The sequence below is a fragment of the Centruroides sculpturatus genome, unplaced genomic scaffold (genome assembly GCF_000671375.1).
Source record: "Centruroides sculpturatus isolate CEXI.00-Female unplaced genomic scaffold, Cexi_2.0 scaffold561, whole genome shotgun sequence".
NCBI lineage: Eukaryota > Metazoa > Arthropoda > Arachnida > Scorpiones > Buthidae > Centruroides > Centruroides sculpturatus.
Genome location: NW_019384786.1, coordinates 436,675 through 463,224, shown reverse-complemented (window position 1 = coordinate 463,224; position 26,550 = coordinate 436,675). Strand labels below are relative to the sequence as shown.

Genomic DNA, 26,550 nt, shown 5'->3' with positions numbered 1-26,550 from the left:
ACGGATTTTTCATGTTCTGTCTATAAAGTTCTGTCTAAAATATTCCATTCGAATAAAGGAGAGAAATTCTATTTTTCTTGAAAATTTCTTCGACTTCCTGTTTTTATTTGAATAAATGAAAACAGAATACCGAACGATTGAACTTATTTTATATTCTAGAAACGAACTTTAATATATATACAATGCTTCATTTTTGTAATTAGAGTGTTTTTGTAAACCTATTCATAGTTCTAGATAAAAGTATTCGACGAATTTATCGATTGCAATAAATAGTTGAAACAATTTTCGATTTAAGTTACACAGTTTTACTTGAGGCATTCGAGTAAATTCCACGTTATTCCTGAGACCATAAAATACATAATAAAGGCATTAGTAATTGGTTGATATATTTGAAAGGCCAATATTCACAAATGAAGGAAAATTATCGAATTTGGCTTTGTTCCAGTTTGTGGCATGCCACAAAAATTCGATAATTGCATTTTTTTCAAATTATTTCTATATATACATATCGTAGGCCTATATACAGTAGATATTTTGATAATTATTGGATATAAACTGTGGTGTTTTTTATATTATATATATATATAGACTATATATACACAGTATATCTAACTTTTACAACAAACTACTACCATGATAGTGATATTTTTGACCTTATTAAAATTTATTATTAGAGACAGACAGATCTCTAGTTATTAAATCGCGTAGGCATGATTCCAATTTTTAAAAATTTTCTCGCCGATTAATATCGTGTAATGTTGGGTAAGAAGACGGGAAAAACTAAATAGAAATAACATTAGCGAGGACGAAATGCCATCTGTTAAAATAATTCAATGTAACAGACTTTATAACGTTTGTAATTACTTTTTGTTTAAATCTTCCAGAATAAAATCCATTTTCTTTATAATTATTTTTCAGGATACGAATCGCAGTCAAATGCGTATTCGTATTGAACAAAATTTTATTTGCTATAGGTTTTAAGAACTGAAGTAACGTAGGAAAAATCAATATTGAATTTATTTTTGTTATTAATGTTTTTAAAATTCTGTTACATATTTTATTTAATTAGATAAATGAAATAATAATAATAATGTTTTATTTTAGATGAATATATTAAATTACTTCCCTGTTTTGTTTTTCAGTTATTACTTTTATAAATCTAATATACTGTATTTGTTAAAAAGCATAACAAATCGTAAAAGTTAACATGTTTTTCTTCGAATACATGCATATTTATAATTGTTTCTTTACATATAGGCCTACTGTATACTCACAGAAGTATATGCTCCATAATATACAGCATGTCTTCTAATTTAAATTTTAATTAATTTAAATAATGAAAAAAAGCTTTAATTAAAAATATATACCAGCATAGGCCTATACAGTATGTACACATATTGTATAATAATACATATTGTATAAACCAATAAGTGTATAAATATATGTTAACACTTTTTAAAGAAGAAAACGCGCCCGGAAAGTTAGTAGCCAGAAAAAATAAAAACAAAATGCAAGTATAAAGACATCCATTATTTTGCCTTGGAAGATTCTAGAGATACAAATATAGCAGATTTCAATAGCGGAATTTTGTTGAATTATCGCTTCACTACGAAGCTTTATAATCAAGGAAACATCACTAGGAAAGTATATCCTTTACATCGAAGAATATTTCAATATTTATCTATCGACTAAGTCAAACATTAAACGGATCGACTCAAAATATCCGCTGCATATTTCAAAAACTGAAGAAATCCGACTTAAATTCAAATATTTATATACTTATACTTTCGTTTGATTAATTTCATTTTAATTAATTAATTTTTAACTTTAACGAGGGGAAAAAAAACCTAAGTAAAAATTGTAATTTTACAGCAAAATTAAATCTACATAGATTGGAAGTTTTATTTTCTCGAAGTTAAATATTAGATTTACAGTACACGAAATATAATGAAATTAATTTTATGAGATTAAATCTCATAAGTAAAGTTTTAATTTAGAAAGTTTAGAATGCTTCAAAGCGTTTTCATTAAAAATAGTCAAGTATAGAGTACCCCTTTCAGATACAGCCTACATACTGTAGATATTATTTAATTATTTTAGTTAATCGTATCAAAAATGAACAAGTATTTAGCATATCGACGTAAAACTTGTAGCATCTTGGGAGTAATATCGGGTACTATTCATTCTTATAACAGAAATTCCAGAGCACAAATATTTTACAATGTTACTATTTCGATCGAGTTTTATTGAAAGACCTTACATTATCAAACTATTTTAATGCGTTTTCATACTAGAAATATTTTTCTAAAAAATTAATTATTCAGTTTATCGTACAATAATTTATTCATCACATACATTTAATAATAGCTTATGTAATTATATAAACTATATATTAGAAAAGAAATTCTACGATAAACATCATTTCCAACTAATTTGATTTGCTTGTAATTTTACGCGAGATCGACACTAATTTGGTATAAGTTTTAAACCTTATTAAAGTCATTATCAACTCATCTAAAAGATAACTAGACATGTAAATTTTTAAAAAATAAACTATAATATCGAAAACATCGAATTTTCCCACTCCAAAATTGTTATTAGAGATTGTCGGAATTAATTTTAACAGTGAATAATTCAAAGCGAAAACCATAAGAGTAATCCCCTACTTTAGATTCTCATTTTTGATGTGTTTTATGCCTTACAACCCCAATATAAATCCATTAACAAACAATGGAGACGATAAAACGCTTACTAGAACAGGTTTTATGATGTCCGTCGTTAAAGCGTTAATTAAAATATTAAATGACTTTATAATACCCAATTAATATTGAATAAATATAAATAAAATATGGAGAATTTATGCGCACTAATTAAAAATTAAATTATATTTGAGATGAAACAAATCCTTAGAATCGAGAAAAAGTTTTATAGTTCACAAAATAGGCAATATTAAAAGAAATAATATAATAATTATATATAAATAAAAAAAAAGAACCAATACTAAAGTGTATGTTCAAATGGGAATTTATTAGACCGGTAGCATTTCGATTTTCCTTAAATAAGATCTATTGATAAAAATAAAAATAACGAAGAATTCTATAAAAGAATAAGTAACAAGGTTTGCTACTATTATGTTTTTATATCAGTAAGATTGAAACTCAAATGAGATAGCAAAATACAGTCTATTTATTTATCAACTACTCAAAAATTATAAAATAAAAAACCATATTTTCTGCTTACAAACTCGAGTCTATATTTCACAAACAAACAAGTATTAAAAACTAAAATCTTTTTTTAAAAAATACCTTAGAAAGTGTGATAGATCTAACAGGATTTTGATTTGTGATCGGTTAGATCTACTGAGTTCTAGAATACTTCCTAAAGTGGTTACAAGAAGGAAAAATCAATCATTTTTGTGTTGTTCTTTAAAATCTTCCAATTATGTTTTACGTACAGACAAAAACTTTTAGAGTATATCATCTCAAGGCATTAACAGTAATTTTATTTTTTATTTTTACATTTGTCCGAAGTCAGATAAAAGATAACTAAATTTATTTTTATACGTGAATAACTTCAAAAAAAGAAAAAAAAATCATTGCGTGCTTTATCGCGATAGTGCGGTATCTGAATTAAGGAAACCGGAGCAGTACGTATCGATTAGAAGTCGAAATCTGACTTTTAAACTTGTTAGGTATCGAAATTCGAACGACATTTAAAGTACTATTCAAATTTATTTACGAATTTATCATTCGTTCCTTTTATATAAAAAGTTTCATAAAATTAAGATTAAAAATTTAATAAGTCACAAGACCTTCAGAATGATTTGTCATTAAGGAAGTGCAGAAACTGTTATCACTTAACATTGGCAACCTAGAAATGAATTATCGAAAGTCTCTTTCCCGTTTCAACGACATAAAAAATGCATGTAAAGAATATTTTTCTGTGTTTTTTTTTGGAATATTTCCAAAAATCTTCGCAAGTAAAAAAATGAAACCAATAACGTAAAACGTTTTGATTCTTAAAACAAAATTGCCACATACATTATATTATTATTATTATAAAAATATCATTATATGAATCATAATTATATCTCATATAGAATTAAAATATATGACTAACTTATATAACGAATATTCACTTGGTAATATATTATCTAGTGGAATAATAATAGTAACAATAAAATAAAGGAAACTGTTTAATTTATGTAACACAAAAGCCACTTATGTGCTAAGATAATGGATAATTATATCAATTATAGAGCACTCATCTGTTTCCAGGAGACAAAAACAGCTCTTCTAATCGATATTATCGGATATATTGGTAAGGTGAGCTGGGAATTATATAGAATTGGTAGCGCATATTTAATGAACAAATTTCGACAAAATTTTCATAAATATTAATGCCTATCTCAATTCTCGTAACTATGGAAATGCCGAGAATAATCTCTCTCCCCATGGCGATAGTGGTTGCCTCCCCGTACAAAAATCGATGAAAGCAGCAGGCACCCCCGCACTTCTGTCGAACTATCAGTACGGTGTTGTTACTATCCAAGACTGGTTATAGATAGATTTGTGGAGGAGAATAGGTGGATTAATGTTTAAATCGAACGGAATTACCCGGCGAAAAATGCAGTCCGTCGTTCCGATATTCAATGCTAAGAGGGAAAGACGAACTCTATCCATTTTCGCCTAACATGGGAGTTAAATTACAACATACTGTATCCGTTCTTCTTAGAAGATCTGTTAGAAATGCGACACATATACTCTAATTTTAATAAGTTTATAGTATATTAATTATCGTATATATTTTTGGCTTTTTGTCACAATAACAATACGGTAATTTTCCTGTTAAATGGATCTGTTTCGAACATCATGAGTGGCTTCTTTAATTCTGCTCTTCAGAACCTTCGTCGTAAAGTTCCGGCTAATAAAGGTGAGTACAGTACATCTGATAAGAAAAATTATCAATTCACTTTTCACTTCCATATTGGTTTATGACAATACTTTGATGAGCCCATTTGATTCTTGATGTAATTAATAATACAATTTCTTGTATGATATTGATAGTTGTACTGTACAACATGACGTTATGGATTAATTATCAATTATATATTTTTATTGCTTGGGCTGTCATGTATGATGTACAATTTACATCAATGTTTTCTTATATACATGTAATACAGTATTATGTATGTACAGTATGTATGTATTTAACAAAGGCTGTGCACGTAGGATTTTTTGGGAGTTTAATCTTTTCCATTTGGCAATTCAAACAAAAAAAATGCTACTATGTTAATAAAACAGTATATTATGTATAATTTGTATTTGTAATGTTCCTTCTTAGTCAATTGTATTCTGTTACTCTATATACCTATATTGTAAAAATTAATAAACTATGTTATAAATATATATAAAGCCAACCCTTTTAAAAATGCTATGCAACCAGCCTGTATTTAATGAAAATGAAAAAATTCAGCAATATGCAATATGAAAAAAATGTAAAGAATTATCATTTTCTATAATTGATTTTATTTCATTATAAGTAATTTCTGTTACCTTGATTTTCCTCAGGTGTTGATACCAGGATGAAGTTCAGTATTCAACCATTTCCAGGGGACAGTGGATTCTGTCAATGGCATGATGCAATGAAAATGGTTGCTCGGTTACCTGGAGGCATCCCACCAGAATTTAGAAAAAGAGTAAGTTTATATTTTATAATATTGACAAGTTTTTGATAAAAAAATTTGTTACGCAAACAATCAAAATATACAAAATTAATACATTTTTTAGAGTACTTCAAAATTAATTTTTAAAATTTATAAGAACTGATTATATATAAAGTAAATTATTGATGAAATTATCATAGTATTAATATAAATATCAATACATGAAAAATTGAATTGATAAAACTAATATAATTCAACATCATTTTTTAATAATACCGATTTCAAAACATAATTTATAGTCTTACTATGAATTACTGACATTTGTAATTAATAATAAATATGGATTGCATCAATAGTAATCGTTTTATGATAATTTATATTCATCTTTAAATAAAATTATTATTTTATTTATTGTATTACTACAAATGAGCCCAGCGTTGCTCAGGCAAATGATTTGGATGATTTGGTAAATATTGTACATTTGGAAATTAAGTTACTACTATCGAAAACAAAAAATTGCATCTAAAATAGTACAGAAGAAGCCGTTATTCAGGTTAATCCTTAATCCTCTCCCTCTCCCCTCCACAGGGGAATTTCCAAAAATCCTTTCTTAGTGTGCAGTTTCATGACATACCCTAACTATGTATCAAATTTCTCCTCTTTAGGTTCAGTGGTTTCCTCTGGACAATGATGAATCAGTCAGGATATGTAATTATATATATACAGTATATAGATTATATTGAAATATATTTTTGTCTGCATAAATAGATACTTTTGTACAGTACCTTATATGAAAAGTAATAAATATATTAGATAACTAAATTATTAATAAATATCCATCTTATTTGTGAAGAAATTAGTTATTTAAAACAAAATGTACTTGAATAATTATTAACCAGTTTAAAAACATAATTTTGTTAACAAATTAAAAAATCTTTGATAAAAGTACATTCAATTCAAAAGTCAAAATTGCTCTTATAATTACAGTCGATTCCCCTATAAGATCATTGATTTTTCCGTTTTATCTGAATTACATGTTGTACGAGTCACTTAGATTTTACAAATATGTGAGCCGTTCACAGCCCGGCACACGTATTTGTAAAATCTAAGTGACTCGTACAACATGTAATTCAGATAAAACGGAAAAATCAATGATCTTATAGGGGGATCGACTGTATAATAAATCTATATCCGTTATAATGTAAATGTCAATTTAAAACTAAAATATTTATATATTTCAGTTTTAATTAAGTCATCATCTTTACTTTAGGTACATCTCTATCAAATACTTTATTAATTAGGTCACCATCTCTAATTTTGAGAATAATAGATTTCCAGACACCTTTGATGATTTGTCAGGAACGATTATAATTAATATTGATTAGAGATTTCACAAGGTTTAAGATATTTGCATATCAATAGAGCTAAGAATATCTAATTCATAAATATCCTTATTTTATGATAAACTACATTAAGGTATGATTAAAATTGTATTATATTTTTTTTATTCAACACATTTTATCTCTACAATAAAAAATTTAAATTTTATATGTTTTATTCATAAAATATATAAAATCTAAACTGTTTATGCAGAGATAAAAATCATTAGTGCTCTATGTTTGATTTTTTTCAATGGTACTTATTTACAATATATTTTTGATTTGAGTTCAAAACTTTGTAAATTATATAATTTTGAAAAGAATTAAATGAAGATCAATTATAAATAAAATGAATATCTATTCATTACTTTGCAAATAGATATTCATTTTATAAGCAATAAAAAATTTTTATAGTTCATAACAACAAACAAGAACTTTGAATGCTAAATAAGTATAATGTGAAAAAAATTAAACTATAAAGTTATATGTAAGGCTGAGTCAATTCAGCATTAAAAATAGCATATTATGGTAATTTATCGTTTAAATTATAAGAAAAATGCTCATTGTTTATAGAAAAGAATGAACCAAAAGTAAAAAAACAAATATCTTAAATATAACAATGTAATTTCAAGTGTTTTAGAGACATTAATTTAAATTTAAAAAATTACTATTTCTTGACAATTATATTGAATATTAAAAGAAAATTAATTTTTTTAATTGACAAAAAAATTAAACAGAATAATGAAATCTTTATTTTGATAGAAGTTTTAACAATATAACAAAATCTTTATAATATTCTATTAATCTTAATCTTTAAAAATTAAGTGTAGCTTGTGTGACTGACTTGCTTGAAAACAAACAAACAACTGACTTGAAGAGAGGTTCATAGTATAGCTCAAAATAATAATAATAATAATGACATGAACTTCAGAAATAAAATGAACGACTAAAGCAATTAACAAGCTTTAATCAATACCAGCAAAAACTCAAATACAAAAGATAACCAGTTTAACACACACAGGGATACTTGTACTGTACAACTAGCTTGTTTTGATATACAATTTTATCATGTTCTTCAACACATGTTTACTTGCACTCTGATGATGAGTTAGTAATAATAATTATTACTAACTGATCATCAGAGTGCAATGCAGACAAGTCAACAATAATTGTTTACTTGTCTGCTGAATTTGTCATGATTCTTCTTTCTCTCTTGTCTTGTTTTCTCCCAAACATTTTTGTCCAACAACCTTTGCTTTGTTTCACACACACTGAACAAAGCTTCTCCCATCTTGATTGTTATCCTAAACCCATTAATCCTATTAACTCCACAAATACCAAAGGGCTAATAAACTGAAGGGATAAAGGGGAACAAACATGTGGTGCCTAAGCCACAATGTCTTTCTGTTTCTAACACATTCATAATATAAATTTGTTAATTTGTTTTTACTACAGAGAATGTCTAAATGAGATAAATTCACTACACAAATGAATAAAATCATATTGAGCAATGTGGAATAAATGAAATAGTGATGAAATAATTGATTCATGGTTAAATTAAATGGTTTATGTTTTTTTTTCCATAAACGGACATGTTTATAAATAAGTAATAATTAGTAATTATTATAAATTAATAATTATTTTGATGTCTAAATATACAGGATGTCTCCTAAAAAGTGATCTAGGCTACTAGCTCAGAAATAACTGTCAGATTCATATCGACAATGATTGCTTTAATACATAATTGAAGGTAGACTATTCACTGGTGCATCAGTGAATTTTCCCTACTCCCAAAAAAGAGGTAGTAAAATTACCTCAGCTCCTATTGTAGATAGAACTACAGTTCAAATTGTAAAATTATAGAGCAGATCACAATCAATGCATTCCACATTTTCAATTAAAAAAATAAAGAGGTGTGCCAAATACTCTTGAAAATTTGAAAGGTGTAAATTTGGCTTCCCTGTAGTACTGAGATACTTTGTAAGTGTTTGCTTCTCAAGCTCTAAGTAGTTTGTGATATATACAACTGTCAGTGAAGAATACATTTTGGTTTTATTAAAGATCTTACAAGACAGAGAGAATACTGTAATTTGGAACTTAGCACTTTATTGCACCCAGAGAAGGTAAAGCAAACAAAAAAGAATAAAACAATTTTTGCAAATCAAAAACATTCATCTAAACAAAAATTCACTGTTCATTTGATTTTTTTATTGACTTTGTAGTTAGTTTTTTAAAAGTTCATTTTTTGAATAAAAAATTTGAAAAAAATGACCTGATCTCTTATATGATCTAATCTGATTCAGTCTCTCTTGTCTTTTAAATAAAACATATATTAATTAGATTCTTTCTGGGCTTAACATATGAGGTCTGTTCAAAAATAATCAAACTTTATTTTTTTTAAATTAATTTTTATTTTTCAAGTTACAGATTATTGGTCCTTGTCTCCTTCAAAGTACTCCTGCCTATTCATACACTTATCCCAGCAGTGTTTCCACTTGCAAAGTAGTCCTGGAAAGCTTGTTTCAGACTGTCCTTCAATGCTTGTGACAAATTTGTTTTAATGTCATCAATTGTGTCAAAACAGTATCTTTTCAGCACTGATTTTAATTTTGGAAACAAAAAAAAAAAATCATAAGGAGCCAGATCTGGTGAGAAGGGAGGTTAGGGAGGACAGTCATTTGATTTTTGGCACAAAAGTGGCAAATTGATAAGGTTGAGTAATCAGGCACGTTGTCATGGTGAAGAAACCATGAGTTGTCTTGCCACAACTCTGGTTTCTTTTTGAGAATTTTTTCACACAATTGTTTCAAAACATCTTAGTACTGATGGTTGACTGACCTTGAGACAAAAATTCAAAGTGTACAACTCTGATTTTCTGAATATGAGTGTCATCAGTTGAGGTTGAAGGCTTTTCTGGTCGAGGGTCACTTTCAACTAGTTGACAACCACTTTTGAATCAGGTAAACCATTTGTAACACTGCATATGACCTAGAGTATTACCTCCATAAGCTTGATTCAAAAATTGAAATGTTTTCATAAAAGTTTTCCTGTAAACTTCATGTTGCATCATTGCTCCCATAAATCGCTCATTGCAAAAATTGCCACCTACAACACTGAAACACCTTTCACCCAAAAAGCAATAATGCAGGAGAAAAACAAGATATGAAGAATCCGAAAAAAAAAAGCTTACTTGGTAGGTTATCATGAACATAGTGTTGTCAATTTCACGACACTAGGACACTCTGTTTTTATCCAATTCAAAAAGTTTGGTTATTTTTTGAACAGACTTCATATCTTGGTTTCACTACTGGGCCACCCCAAAAAATTTCTGAGTAATTTTTGACTGTCTGGATTTGTTCCTGGATTCCTCTAAACTCAGGAACAAATCCAGTCAGTCTGCATTAGAGAGCAGGTAGATTTTAACTGCCTCTGCCATCTGGCTGGTGATATACACACACACATATATGACCCTAAATTGATATATATACCTGGGCCAAAATTTGTTACCAATGTGATAAATATGCCAATAACATTATATTATTATTAATTATATGCATCACCTGTTAACAGTCTATGATTAGTTATATCAATAATAAAGTTGTTATATCAATAATAAATATAGTGAAATGCATTTCAAACCTAGCTCTCTTATAATAATTTATGGTAATGAATAACTAGATATTGTAGATTATTCTCTACTTATATGCAAGCTTTAAAAATTACAATGATTAAGTAATTCATTATTCAATAACAAATGTTAAAAATTGTTGTTAAAAATGTTAAAAATTAAAAATGTCTGTTTAAAAATTTATAAATTAAGAGAATACTACAGTACATTCATAGCAATAAAAAAACCAAAATGGGCTAAAACAAGAATCACAAATTTTTTTATTTTAACATGAATATTTATGAATCTAATGATCCAATATCAGCTTTTTATAGTTAGAAATAGTTATATACATTAAATATTTATTTTTAAAGAGTTTATATATATACTGATGACTCAATATTTATTAACATGCTTTAAAAGAACAAAGAGCCTGTGGACCTAATTTATTATCCAACCTCTTCAGACCCTACCGCTTTTATTTCCTCTTCTTATAGGGTACTAAATTAAATTGACAACCAACAGCATATTTCAGTTGGCTTAATTTGCAATATTTTTCCAATCTTACGTATACTTTATATACTTACAGTTTGGTTAAAAACTGTGTTTATGTAATGGCATCTTAATATGGAAAAAAATGGATGGTAGGAAGGTGTCTCAATAGAGTGAGTCAGAAGTCAGTAAGTTAATAAACAGTGACTGCTCTGTAATTTGTGTTTTGTACATGTCAAAAAGGGTTCCCCTTCCTTACAATGTGGCCTCATATACAACATAGCTAAATTTTATGGATCCAAAAACTGCAGCATATTAAGTTGGTATGTTATATATATATATATATATGTAATTATTTTAATAAATAGCAATAAAATTGCTATTTTTCAACTACTAAATTTCCAGATCATTATTATTCTATCAATATTTTATGATGTACTAAGTTATTTTAAAAACACTCCAGGATTAATTTTAAAAAATAAAAAATCAAATGAAGAAATTCTTCAGTTGTGGATATGTTCATAAGATGTTCTTGTATACATGAATTAATTTATAGATAATTTAATATAAAATAAAATTTAAAAATTGATCTTAATTATTTGCATAATTTTAAAACAAACTATTGAACTTGTTAAATATAAAAATTCTTCTTTTATTAAACAATGTCATTTCTGTCAATTTTTTTCTATCAAATAAAATCTGTTTCTGATTTTAATTATGAATAAAACAACTTTTAAGATGTTATTGTAAAGACTCCTCTTCATTCTTTCCTTAACTTGTTTGATTTACATTGCTTTCTTAGAATGTAAGATTCTTCCAACTCAACATTTGTTTAATAAGTTTAGAATTTTCTTCAGTAATGTTTTGCATTTATAAATAATTGATCATTGTTTTTCTATTCCTGTAACTCCCCAAAATTCTTATATTGTAACTAGAATAAAGAAGTTTGGATCTATGGTACATTGAATGTATCTTGCAATTTATCATTTATACAAAGTTGTGTTGATCAATACTAGAATTCTTTTTTACTTATTTTTACATATATGATTTTCTCCTTGCTAGTTCACATCATTATTGCTTTTACTTTATGTTTTCACTCAAATTCTTTCTTTCTATCATGTATATATATATATATATATCTTTTGTGAGATTTCTAACTAACTTTATTTCACTGATTTAGTTTTTTTTTTTAATTTTCAATAATCTCATTCACAGTATTTATTTAGGCTGTTATCTTTTCATTGCTTGTTATCTGAAGACACAAGTTTTAATCTGAATCAAAAAGTCAACATTTCTTTGACTTTTTGATATAATCAATCTTGGTTCTGATTTAAACTTTTTTTACCTTCTTTTCTTAAATGTATGTCTTTGGTTTCTTATCTGTTTCTTTTTTAAAATCATTTTATTTTTAGAGAAAGATGATTTCATAAACTTGAATACAATTACTAATGAAAGCATCTATCAACTTCTATTTCTCATCTCAATAAACTTAAATGGTCATAGATATATTTTAATTTTAAATATCTTTTCAATAATAGATTACACATCCTTATATTCATTAATAATAATTGAAAGCTGATCTACCTCTAGCCAAAAATAGTGTAGAATATATTATTGCATTCTTTAAGCATAATTTACATAAAATTAACAATAAGCTAACAATATTTAAAATATAAACAATAAGTCCACCCTAAAAAATAACTGAAGAATGATTTAGGAAAAGTATATCTGGTTTCAGATCAGATATATTTCTTCTTCATTTCATCAGATATTTGAATAAGCATTGCTTTGAATGGATCTGTTTTTATGAAAATAGGGAATGTGTTTGCAATTCCAAACATATTTTTTCTATTTTGATTTTGCTTGGATTTTGTTTATATTCTAGATATTATTTATAAATTAATAAGATAACTTCAAATTTTGATGGTTTTTAGTAATAACACTTATTTTCATATAAATGTAAGTCATATGCCAACAACAACTGTGGACAATAGTTATATTTTACAAAAATCAAATTTTTAATTATCAATAGTTTAAATGTTTTTAAAATGTCTTAAATATTATTCTTGAATGTTTCTTATTACATATATGTTACTGAATAAAACAGTCATAATATTCAATGATAGTGATGTCAATGTTATCAAGCACTGTATTCTTTTTTTCAATATATTCAATATGTTTAAACATTGCTCATTGGAATTAAATATAAAATTTAAAAATAAAATAACAGTTTCTAAATATTAATGTTTTCTTTTTATGAATGTAAATTTTATTGTATAATTTAAAGAAGAATTTTTTGCTCTTAATTTTTGATTTTTTTAGGTACAGTACCTGTTAAAGCCCACATGATGTAATGCATCTCTATAGCATGCACCCATCATGGCAATAGTATGATAGGCAAAATATCATACTAAACAAGTAATTTACATTTACTTCAATTTTATCAAAATGTAAAATAAAAAAAAAAGAAAATTTTTTGGAAATAGCAAAATACTATGCTATTTAAAATTTCAAATTTAACAAAACGATTTTCTAGAATAGTACAAATGATGCATAGGATTTAAAAGTACAGTATATCAGATTTGAAATAGCATCTTATTCAAAACTTTAGCATTAAATATTTTAAATTTAATAGAATGACTTTTTAAGTAGTACAAAGAATTAATTTGATTGTTATTATCACATTACATGTATTAATTAACATTCCTTGAATTAAAATTTATAAGAATATTAGCTGTACCTGGCCACGCGTTACTGTGGCTCAAAATGTATCTATTATAAATGTATAACACTCCCTGCAGGGGGAATTTTGAAAAATCCCTTCTTAGTATACTGTACATTCTCTTGACATGCCCTATTAAAACACAAAAAACCACATCTAAAATAGAATAATAGAAGATCAGTTCTTCACAGTAAGCTTTAATTTTGTCCCTCTCCCCCTCAGGAGGAGGGAATTTCGACATCTATATAATATAAAAACACGTGTGTATTTGAATGCAACGTTGTGCCAAAATTTCAAAGCAATCGGTTAAGAACTTTTAAAGATTTAAGATTTTGAACAAATGATCATTTACATTTTTATTTATATATTGATAGATAACTTACTTTCATGTTTTTGTTTAGTTGGAAGTTATTTTATTGGCTGTCATTATTTAACAATGATTATAAATACCATAATCATAAAACTTATTTTTCATTATAAATGATGATCTTTATTTTGATTTAGCAACATAGCTTTAAATTTTTAATTTAATAGCAATTCAATTGTTTTCTTAATTTTCTGTATCAGAAAATATGCCTTTTTTGTACTTTTATTCATGTTGTATGAATGCATTTTCCAAGTATTTGTCCTTATACCAACAAGACACTTTCATTTGTTTTGTTAAACCTGCATGTTGGAGTTTTTCACTGAAAATTTAAATTCATTATGATATCTTTTTTGATAAAAACATTCAATATAGAATACACAGAATTCATGAGAATACAAAAAGACATCAACAAGATGCTGAAAAATTCCAAAAATGATTGAATAATCCATTTTGCACAAGCTGTCCCGTCAACACAAATGACATGTCAAAGATTTATTTGCTATTACCATATAATATTAAACACTACATGGTAAGTTTGATTTCTTAAAAAACCATTTTTTTTGTAAAATAGCAACTGCACACCGGGTTGAATAAAATAAATATGACTTACATGAACCTATAACCGATGTGTATCCAATTAATAATCTTTCATAGACGAACGTTTTCTTAACCCCTTCTGGGCTCTTCTTTTGGGAGCTGTAGTGTAGTAGCAGGAAAAAGCGATCTTTTTACCTTATTTAAGATGTACATAAACTTAGCATTAGTATAGCCCGCCACATTTACTGCAAAGTGAATAGCATTAAGCTCAGTATCAATAGCAGCCTGGCTGGAAGATAGCAGAAAGGCCCTTCTGATTAAAGGAGCAATTGCCACGTTGATGTAATGTTGCAGCTGGTATGGTGTAGCAGGGATTAGGGGAGGAACACCACTGAATTTGTGGAATACGGAGTACACTATAGTATCCTGTGACTTAGTAACTTTTAGATCCAAAAATGCAATTTCCCTTTCATTGTCTTTTTCCCAGGTAAAATTAATTGTGGGATAAATGGTTGCGAGAAAATCTTTGAGGGCAAGGAAATCTTCATGGGTATCCTGCCAAGCTACTAGAATATTATCAATGTATCTAAGGTATAACAGCGGATACGCTATCGTGAGGGGAAAGCTAAAAACCTTGAATTCAATATTCCTCATGATCAACTCCGCTAAAACCGCTGAAAGTGATGAGCCCATCGGGACTCCTTGCTGCTGTAGATACACTTTGCCCTTGAACTGAAAATAATTATTTTTGGAAATAAAAAGTAGAGCTTCGCGTAACTCTAAAACTTCTTGGCTGTAAAGCCCTTCTTGATTAGTAGTGCATTAGCAAGCATAACAGCCTCAAACTGTGGTACCGAGGGGTAAAGAGCAACTACATCCAACTTGTAGAAACTATATTCATTTTGTGAAATACCGTTTAGGACAGAAGATATATGGGCCTTCACCGCAATGGAGGAAGAGGTAACCAAACAGGAAGGAGATAGGAGCTCACTTAATAACTTGGCCAGTGCCTTTTCAAGATGGAAGGCTGGGTGGGTCTTCTTATTAACTAACGGTCTCAATGGCCAACCCTCCTTATGGGTTTTAACCTTGAAAAAGAGCTTGGAGCAAGCTACGTTGGACGGGGGATCGACAAGCCTGAGAAGAGCGGAAATAGTTGGAAGAGATACTATTTTCTTAACTTTTTTTAGGATGGTAGAAGTTGGATCAGTTTGCAAGGCACTGCACAGAAATGGCTGAGGAAGTCAGTGGCCCTGGCTACAAAATCTTCCTCCTTACATAAAACAAACTTTTTCTCTTTGTCCGAGATCAGGAGCCATAAATTGTTCGTTTCCAAGTACCACCTTACAAGATGGCTGTTGACATAATTTCCGCTGGCAACTATGGATTGCTTTTGAGAAGTGAGCACAGAAACAATGGAAAGTTCCATGTTTGGATACTTGGTTGAGGCTTGACATTTCTTCAACGCTGCCAGAACCGCCGGGATCATATCCGATGTGCAGGTACCACGTGGTGGAGGGATAAATTTAGGTCCTCTTTGTATAATCTTGAGAATCAGGGCTGGAACGTGCTCTTCTGTATAATTGTAAAATGGGATTGGTTGCGGATGTTTGCGCTGCTTTCTTGTAGATTCTAGGAGCCAAATTAATTTATTATTTAACTTTCTGCTATCTTCCAGCCAGGCTGCTATCAATACTGAGCTTAATGCTATTTGCTCTGTGGTAAATGAGGCGGGCTATACTAATGCTAAGTTTATGTACATCTTAAATAAGGTAAAAAGATCGCTTTTTCCCACTACTACACTACAGCTCCCAAAAGAATTCACAATTGTCCTTCCCACGCTACCATTTTGTGGTCATGTCACTGTCCATATTTGGCGTATTTTTAGGCGATGTGTGCTTTTTCTGTCAGTTTCTCCATGCCAAGTCTTATCCAACGACAGAGATCCTACTTCTACACTAGAAAGATCGGGGGTTTATTCTATCCCACTGGAAAATAATATGTCGGGTGGTCACACCCACTATATTGGCACAACAACCAGAATGTTGTCTTATTGTATTCGGAACATCAAGGCAGGCAAGAGTGAAACTGAGCTCGCTAGAATGGTGTTGCAACACCAACACACCCCGTTGTGGGACCAGGTGGTCATACTAAGACATTGTAATAACAGAAGCCTCATGAATATTTGGGACACCCTCCTTACCAACATACTAAATCTGTGCAATACTCCACACTTGATTTGCCCCCTTTGTGGGTTAACTTGTATAACTGCCTAAGACAACGTATCTTTCCTCTATCGGGAATTGCGCCTAACCCTTTAAAATAAATTAATACTAATTCGTCCGACAACAATACTAAAACTCTACCAACAAAACTAGGTCCCTGCACGCTCCACAACCACTAAAGTGCATCTTGTCTCCAAGTCTTTCGCTAGCCTGCTTCCCTCTTCGGTGTTCCGGGCTGGTCTCTTGGCCTATCCGTCTCTTCCCTTCACCTATTCCACCCCACAACATGCAGTAGTAAGCGTTTCAAACGCCACCAAACACTTCTCGCATTGTTCTAACCGTACAGACACTCAAACCATACTTTACCAAATTCCTCTATTGGGAATTGCACCTAACCTTTTAAAATAAATTATTCTAATTCGTCCAACAACAATACTAAAACTATACCAACAAAATTAGGTCCCTGCACGCTCCACAACCACTAAAGTGCATCTTGCCTCCGAGTCTTTCGCTAGCCCGCTTCCCTCTCCAGAGTTTTGTGCTGGTCGCTCGGCCTATTCGTTTCTTTCCCTCACCTATTTCACCCCATAGTATGCAACTGTATGCATTTCAACTTTCACCAAACACTACTTGTTTTGCTCTAACCATAGCAATGCTTAATCCACACTTTCCCATTCCACTACACAGTCCACAAAAACCAACCTAAAACCTTGCACACTCCTTGCGCTATACTATTACTCCGACATTTTTACTCTCTAACTTAAACTTCACTCTTATTGTTCAACAACACATTACCCACATGCCATCCACACTTTGTTCAGTTCAATTATCCCCGCCTTATACACTTTGAATTAATCTCCACTCCTATTTCCTTGTTATCTCCCATTGTATACTATTATGTTGTGTCCCCTTGCATTCTTTTGCTTTGGATACGTCCCTACATTCTCTCCCTGTCTCTGTTTACCGCTGACCGTTTGGCGCTCTCGCCTGCTGCATTGGCTGCTGCTTTGCGCATTTTAGCTCGCTTTGTCATTCAGAATAGAACTCTCGCTATAGCCATTATTAATTTACTAATAATTAACTTTAGCATTTGTGCAGGATACTCTCTACATCGACTGGTGTGGCCCCGTGTCCCTGCCCAGGTGCTGACTATAGGTGTTTTACCATTGTAAAGCAATTGGTTTTGGGGCAGCTAGCTCTTCTTAGTGTTTTCAAAATTCGTGCTTCTTCTTATGTAGATTCTCTCTGTTCAATGCTAGTGATGGCCCCAGAGGGTTGGTCCTTACCGACTCTCTCTTCTGCTATCTTCTACTATTCTTACTATCTTTTTCTTCTTTACTATGCTATTGCACTTACCTCTTTTCCTGGGAGGTTCTGTCTGCTTTATGGCACTTTGGCTGTGAGCCACGTGCCTCGTGTCTGTCGCCAATGTCTCCCGGTGCAGGTTGCGGCAATTTCTTCTCTCTGCTCTTGGCCTGCTTGGTGTGTCCGCAGCCACTCCGGTGGGTGTTTGCATGCCATCTACTCTTCTCGTTTCTCTATGTTTATAGTCTATCATTCTCTTACTCAACCTGGGCACCTCTATGATATACTTGCCTGAGCCTCAGGACCAGTGGCACTTGGTGGATGATGGGCTCGCCCTCCTCTTCTCGCTTCCTTTTGGCTATTTAAACGCTATGTACTGATTATTTTCCCTTTTTCCTAAAACTCTTCGCTCGTCAAACTGCCTTTTCTAAATTTCTCTGTCGACAAGGTACCTTCGCTCTGCCGCCTTCCGCCCCTTCAACTATCGTACATGGACTCCGGGTACTTCGTCTTATTTCTGGACGGGCGTTAGGTGCGATGTTCATGCACTGGACTCACTCGTCCTGCTTTTCGGGGTAGTTGCTTTGGTCGGGTGGCCTCCTCGACTGTTAGGCACTCCCTTTCGTTTTTCTGGATAGTGGCCTCAATCCCGGTACAGGTATCCCTCGGTAGATCGGCAGCGGTGGTTCTGCTCCAGGGTTGTCGTCGGAGTTGGCAACTAGCTTCCATCTTGCCTCCCTTGGCCTTTTTCCACCCGTGGGTGCCTTCCTTGGCGTGGCATTAGCGGGCCGCTGCACCTATCCCTGCTGCTTTTAGTCTTTCCTTTCTGTGTGTCTCTCTCCCTCTCTATCTGGCTCTGTAGGACCCCTTCGGTAGTCCTCAGCCAGGTGCTCTAACTCTTCGTTCTGACTAAATTTCAAATTTATAATGTTAAAGCCACTCTCCAAACTATGGCATAAAATTCCCTACTAAACTTGGTTCTACATGGTGGTCTAGTCCAACACCTACCATATTTGGTCCCCTATTAATTGCCTTTTTATATTCAATTTTGCTTCGGCCGGCCCTTTGGCCTAGCTTGACATGTGAAGTTTTACTGGGTTTCCTTCATATCTTATCTCCCAAATGGGGTCAAGCTCCCCCCCTTAAAGTCCTCCCAGTAGGCATTAAACTGTCTTGCTGACTTGGTCACCAAGCCAGTAACCCAATTCAAAATTTTAACACTTATTCTAAATCTGCTGGATCCGAACCTGTGGCTTTACCACTGCTGCTTTCTTTTCCACAGTAGCTCTGGACAAGCCAGAAAAACTAGGTTAGGCTATGTTGGTCACTAATACCCTAGATCTATCCTATCTGTCTTTGGTTATCATCCTAGTCTTCTTTCCTACCCCATCCAGCTTAGGTTATTATATTATCTCAATTCCACCCTTAAATTAACTTCAAATTCAATACATACAACTGTAAACTATTCGACACAAAAATCTGGTATTACTAAAACATCATAACTATCAATTTTAATTTTAATATATAAAAACTCATCACTGAATTTTAGACCTTTCCCAAACATGCTTGTTACTAAATATTTTAGCCTTAGCTGGATGGTACCTATACAATACCTCTGCTACATATCTAGCACTGGTTAAAACTAAACTAGTAATATCTACTAACAAGTAACATACATAATCAGTTTTTCGGCCTTTAAAAATTTTAAATTAAATTACAACTACAGACTCCAAGAAACACATAAATATTATGAGCCCTGAAAAGGGACTAGATAAATACATTATGAGCCCTCACGGGACAACTATACTTTTCACTTTACACTTCCTGGCCCCTTAGCGGGAAGGGGCCAAAGTTCTCTCTGACCTAAACTGTCGCGGGGAAAGAAAAAAAAAAGACAATGTATCTAGCTCCACAATTTGGAGGCTTATAGCACATGCGCATTATAAACGCGTGTTTTTATTAAAATTCTTTTTCTTAACATTCTACCATTGCTTTTGTTCCAAAACATTAATACCATTGGAATAATTTGATATTCATGTTCAAAAAAGGCTTTAACTGTTTTCAACGACCTGATGAAGATGAAAATAATTATCGTTGAAAGCACTTGTTGATCTAGCGACATTCATTCTTAATCTAACGCCTATATGTTAAGAAGTTTCTCCTATTGAGATGAGACCTTTAAACAGTATACAAGAACAGTAAATCACAAAACTTTAGCATCCTTGGTTCCAAAGCTTTGCCAAAGTAACCATTTTGCTAGACCAATCATAGTCTGTATAATATTAAGCAAAGAGAGAAAATATTGTCTTTTGTTTTTTTATAACAAACTGTTGATGAACCAATACCATAGATGTCACACAGCTTACACCAAAACAAAATTTTTTTTCAACAGCTTTACTTTATCTCGGATTCATATGGATTGGTGTTTACGTTTTACACCACAACAGACATATAATAGAGAGTGCTGTTCTCTTAGAAGCCATAGCTAATGTTAAATTTAAGCAAAATAAACTAATAATATCACACAATTGCAACATTGCTACCAACAGGTGCAGTGTAAATAATGCAAATAAACGTGTCCTTCACACAATGCCATCTATGGCCTCCCCATAAAGTGTTTTGAAGTCCTAGTCCGGTGTTGTGGGAATTTGAAGTGCGCTCTCATAAATTTTGTCCAGATTAAATGAGGTGCTGGATCATATTGAGATGCCATAAATTCAATGGTGTACCTCTGTGAAAGTGTGTGTGTGTGTGTGTGTGTGTGTGTGTGTGTGTGTGTGTGTGTAAAACATGATAAGACGACAAAAAAGATGAAATCGCTTTATTAGTCGAATGAGTTGACAAAGAACAGAATGCCCGTCATGGAGACACTTATATACAGATATAATTACAATATCTCCCCCTCTCATTCAATCTTCCCGCAGGAAATTTAACATATACATACAATCCTGATTAATACTAAGAAACCTATAATTAAACTTAAACCTAATACTATAACTACAAAAAAAGAAGAAAGGAAAGTTAGTTAGGAAATATACTGGTAGTTAGAACTATGGGTCCTGAATTGGGTGAATATCAACAGTTCTCACTTCGTGCATGGTGAATGTATGATCTGTTCTATCCAAAGGGGGGCAAAGAAGTTATTATTGAACATGTACTGAGGTAACTCTCCAGAACAACTATCCCAATTACTTCTTTATCTCTGTTCCTATCTTGTCTATCTTGGCCCTTTCTCTCTTTTGCCTTCTGCCTTATACACTGTCTTCCGGTCACTCTCGCATGACCTCTCTCTCTCGTGGAGAACCCAAAAGTGTCATTTCTCCTCACCAGTGGCGTATCGTGGGTGTCAGCCGTCCGGGGCGGAGGAAAATTTCGCCCCCCTTATTTAGGTATTTCAATTTAAAAGACAAAAATTCAGTTTTGTCACAGAACAAGCAATGAAAAATTCGGTGGTAGTGCAGCGACCTGTTTAAAATAGTTCTATTGGATATTAGTGGTGTATATGAACGCGAATGAATCGTACAAGCAAAAGAAAAAAAAAAAAGAAAAAAAAAAGGTCAACAGGTTTCGCAGGATTTCATCGAATAAAAAAGTTACTAGTTCGCCTGGATGGCGAGCCGATTCCTGGACTGTCCCGACGATAGCACTATCGTAGTCACGATGCAAGTATAGATTAGGATGTTTCAATTTTTACAACATATTATTATTATTTATTGTGAAATTTTGCTGCCCCGTAAAAAGTTCCGCCCGGAGCGGGCCGCCTCTGCCACCCCCACTACGGTACGCCACTGCTCCTCACCTCAGGCAGGACCCCTGTCTGAGGGGACTGTTAGACAGAGGGACTGTAGATTGGCCAATCAGGACCCACGAATATTACAGTTCCTGTCACGTGACAAGAAAGGGTTAAAAGCAGAAGGAAGAAGGATTATAGGAAAGAAGAAAGGAGTTCTTATTCTATATACAGTATAATTATACAACAAAATGGCAGATACCCACCCTCTACTAGTAATTGTCATACTTTCAATGGGCACTCAGGAGGTGCATGATATACAATGATTTGAATTATGCACATATTTTGTTTCCATCTAGGGGTTTGCTATGGGAGTATGTACCATCACAGTTATATACTTGAAGTTATGATAACAATTATACTTACAAGAAAATGCAAATAAATTTATTTGTAAATAAATATTTTTCAACAGAAATCATCTAAATATGTTCTGAATAACTAACATTATAAGAACATTTAAATAACATATTTTAATATAAAATCAAAAATATTCATAAGTTTATTAGTTTTTGTTTATTCTGTTTTTAGCTTTGGCTAACATTGTCTGATCGTCATATACAAACAAGAAAGATTGATTGGCGAACAACAAAACGTTTTTGTTTTAATGAAAAAAGCAATCCTGATGACAACAAACTTGGTACACAGATAGTTAAGGTAAGTATTGTTTTTTATATAATAAAATATAATAGGAAACAAAAGTTTTTATCTTATACATATTTAAAAATAATTTAAATAAGAGAGTTCACAAATTTCAATACCTTATGAGTTGAACTAAAATACTATGTTGAGAGAAGGGGAAATAAGTCCTTGCATCAATTCAGTTCTGAGAAGCAAGGCAAACTGATAAATGTTGAGAAATTCAAAGATGAAATCCAAATGTCCCTGCAGACAGAGATATCACACAGGCACAGATCTTAAACAGCTGAAGAACAGGCAATGACTGACTGAAATTGGCTGTTCTTTGTTATATTAAATCAGCAACTACTTTTTAGACAGAAAAAAAGGTCGCAGGAAAATTGCTGCTGATAAGGCCATCCTCATTGCTTCTTTTTTTCTTCTTGTTTGATTCTCACAGTTATCTTGAAAATTATAAGAATAAATTTTTTTGTTACAGCAGAATGGCACAAAACTAACTGCTAATTTCAAATTTCTAAATACTCCCAAATTTTAATGATAAATATAAAATTATTACTAAACTTTTAAGAAAAGATCTGTTGCTTAGATTAACTTGTTAATTAAATATGGGACACTTCTGTGTTGCGGCGTTATTGATGCTGCAACATGGAAGTGTCCTATATTTAATTTCTAAACGCTGGCGTGAAGTGAACTATATTTTCATTAACTTGTTAATGAACCACGTTTGTCTTAAATGTATTTAAAAATTTGTTTCAGTTATTTAAAATATTTTTATCACTGGCATTACAAAATAATCATAATTAGATTTGTTCAAACAGTAAGTGAAAAATATTAATTGTGTTTTTATTTTTTAAATAAAAACACAATTAATATTTTTCACATAATATTTTTCACATTTTTCACATTTTTTAATATAAAAACACAATTAATATTAATATTATTAAAACTCTTTTAAAATAAAAGTTCACAAATTTGCATATTGATTTTCATTCTTTATTAAAAGGTTTCTTTAACATTATAGAAAAATTCATTAATTTATTTTGAAACATAAGTAGTAAATAAACTATTTTTATTAATTATATTTGTAGGATTTGCATAGAACAGGCTGCAGCATGTTTAGTGGTGATGATGCTGAACATAATCAAGCATTATTAAAAAGAGTTCTTTTAGCATATGCACGTTGGAATAAAAATGTTGGATATTGTCAGGGATTCAATATGCTAGCAGCCATTATTTTGGAAGTTATGGAATGGCAAGAGGAAGATGCCCTTAAAGTAACTTTTGCAATCATTAAATTTTCAAATTACATACAAAAATTTTAACTATTCATTATCTTTCTTTAGGTTATGTTATTTTTAATAGAAGGTGTATTACCTGAAAGTTATTTTGCAAATCATCTTCGTGGATTATCAGTTGACATGGCAGTCTTCAGAGATTTATTAGCTCTCCGTTTGTATAGTCTTTCAAATCATCTTGATAGGCTTCAGTCAGAAGCTAGAGATAGCACAACTGGTAAGTAGTAATATTTTCTATTGATTTCTATTGTTCTATTACAAAGAAAAGATAAATTTTTTATATAGCACATTGCAAAAAATTATTTATTAATAATGAAATAAATATAAATATAATATAATATTATATTTATTTCATTATTAATAAATAATTTTTTGCAATGTGCTATATAAAAAATTTATATACCTAATTATTATAAATATAATATTATATTTATATAACTATTTGGCTCATTATCTATACTAATATTATAAAGAGGTAAAGTTTGTACGTTTGGATGTAGGAAGTAATCTCCAAAACTACTCATCTGATTTCAAAAATTCTTTCACCAATATTTAGAATGGACTGCCAGGATGGACATAGGCTGTATATTATTCCGTTAAACATTCATATAAATTAAAAAATATCATCTAACTGATACTGTTATAGTCACAAACTGAATTCCATGCAGGTGAAACTGCAGGCACAGCTAGTTATATATATAAAATAATATAATTAGGTATGTCAAAGGACATGGGTGCAAGTCAAATGAGGGGCTCATCTGAACAAAATAATTTTATAACAATGATAATAATTACAATTTTATACATTATCAATACTTAAAATAATTGAAAAATACTAATAATAATATAATCACATAGGTGAAATTATATCAACTTATGCCCGAGGTTATGCTTATGTTTCCTCTAAATCTAAGTATGTATTTTTAAGTAATGCATACATAGATTTATAGAATAAGGCAACTCACTACATGGGCAATCTGGCAAGAGAAAATGCCACCCAAGACTATTTTCTACAGGAAACTGGCTCTATTTAGGTGTTCAACACATGAAGAAAACCCATAAAAATCCAATTGGTCAAGGGCAAACCTGCAACCAAATACTAGTGTTCAGTGGTTTATTAAAATTTGTCAAAAAGCTTTGAGCTAGAAGGAAATGGCAAATGATCTATTTTTGAAACAAATAGAACAAAAAAGTTAAAAGACATTTTGACAAACTTTCTAAAGATGAAACAATTACAGACTATAAAAGTTGTTATAAAATAAATATTTATTATGCATTATTAGATATAATAATTTTAAGTGAAATTCACAATCATTTCAAAAGATAAAATGAAATTGTTCTTGTAAAGTATTGACCTTTTAGCAGAGTGGGAACAAAAGAGGCACAATCTTGTCAATTGGACTCACGTGCGGTCGAGTAATACCACTTGTAAACAGAGGGAAAACAAAGGAAGCGCCAGCTTTGTCAATTGGACCCACCTGTAGTCAGACGTTAAACCATTTGCCATATGGTAAACAACTGAATGTAAACAAGTGGCGGACGTTTATGTAAGCTTCACTTTCGTTGGATGACGGCGGACCTGAGTGTAAGCTGTTTGGGCAAGAAGGGGTTGTGATTGGTCGGAAGTCCCCATCCAAAAAACCCTTAAATTGCGGGGCAAACAAGAGAGGAGGAGAGAAGGGCAAGAGACTGGTACACGGTAGTCTCAGGCACTTAGGAATCCCACTGAGCGTAGAGAGAGTGTTCTCCTCTGGTAAACATCTCAGGAACGGGTTATTGCGGAGACTGGATGGACCGCGTAGTTGAGCCAACTCCACAAGCTGACTGAGGCTTCTCCAAAGTTTAACAGTTCCCGGAAACCAATCTAGTATGTGAGTCACCACACATTGTTATCGTATATATATTATGTTTTCGAACTTGTACTTCTACATATAGAATCTGTAAATAAACTGTAAATATTATCAATTTGAGTGTGGAGGTATGCTTTCCATCGAACCTGGATCACTACATCAAATCATGATACACACACAGAAACCAACTCAACGAGATGGAGTTGGGAAAGAACTTCACTAAGATCTTCACTGTTCTTATAATACATTGAAACTGTTATTAACTAACGTTTTCAACTGTCTTTAATAGCCATTGTCAGGTTATAGAATATTACACAGAACAAAATTCAAAAAACAAAATTTAAATAAAATGGAACTCCTTAAATTTATACTGGTAATTGCATGTGTAGAAGAATGGTAAAGAAAAATAAAATTAAATTAAAGTAGAAAACAATAAAACGGATTAAATAAAGTACATATAAATAAAACTCAAAAATAACTAAAAATATAAATGTTCATGCAAACACCCGTATGAATTTAAGGAATTCCATTTTATTAAAAATTTTTTTTTTTTTAATTTTGCTCTATGTAATATTTTACAATGTGACAATGGTTGTTAAAGACAGTTGAAAACATTTGTTATAATAGATTGGTTCCTTTTAACTGGATTATAGGTGTTAGTTTATGCTTTCAATAATATT

The 26,550-nt window shown here is 31.0% G+C and overlaps 1 protein-coding gene across 2 annotated transcripts in view; it reads left to right on the top strand.

The window, feature by feature from the left end:
* Positions 1-26,550, top strand: part of LOC111629255 (TBC1 domain family member 30-like) — a 71,806-nt gene that overhangs the window by 1,882 nt on the left and 43,374 nt on the right. Inside the window, exons 1-5 of one of the 2 annotated variants that reach the window (XM_023373139.1) lie at positions 4,113-4,932; positions 5,571-5,698; positions 22,618-22,743; positions 23,814-23,999; positions 24,069-24,237. In XM_023373139.1, coding sequence (XP_023228907.1) covers positions 4,872-4,932; positions 5,571-5,698; positions 22,618-22,743; positions 23,814-23,999; positions 24,069-24,237 — 670 coding nt within the window. In that variant the 5' untranslated portion in view covers positions 4,113-4,871. Of the gene's footprint in view, positions 1-4,112; positions 4,933-5,570; positions 5,699-22,617; positions 22,744-23,813; positions 24,000-24,068; positions 24,238-26,550 lie in introns of those variants that run through there. The other variant, XM_023373138.1, reaches the window with a different exon arrangement.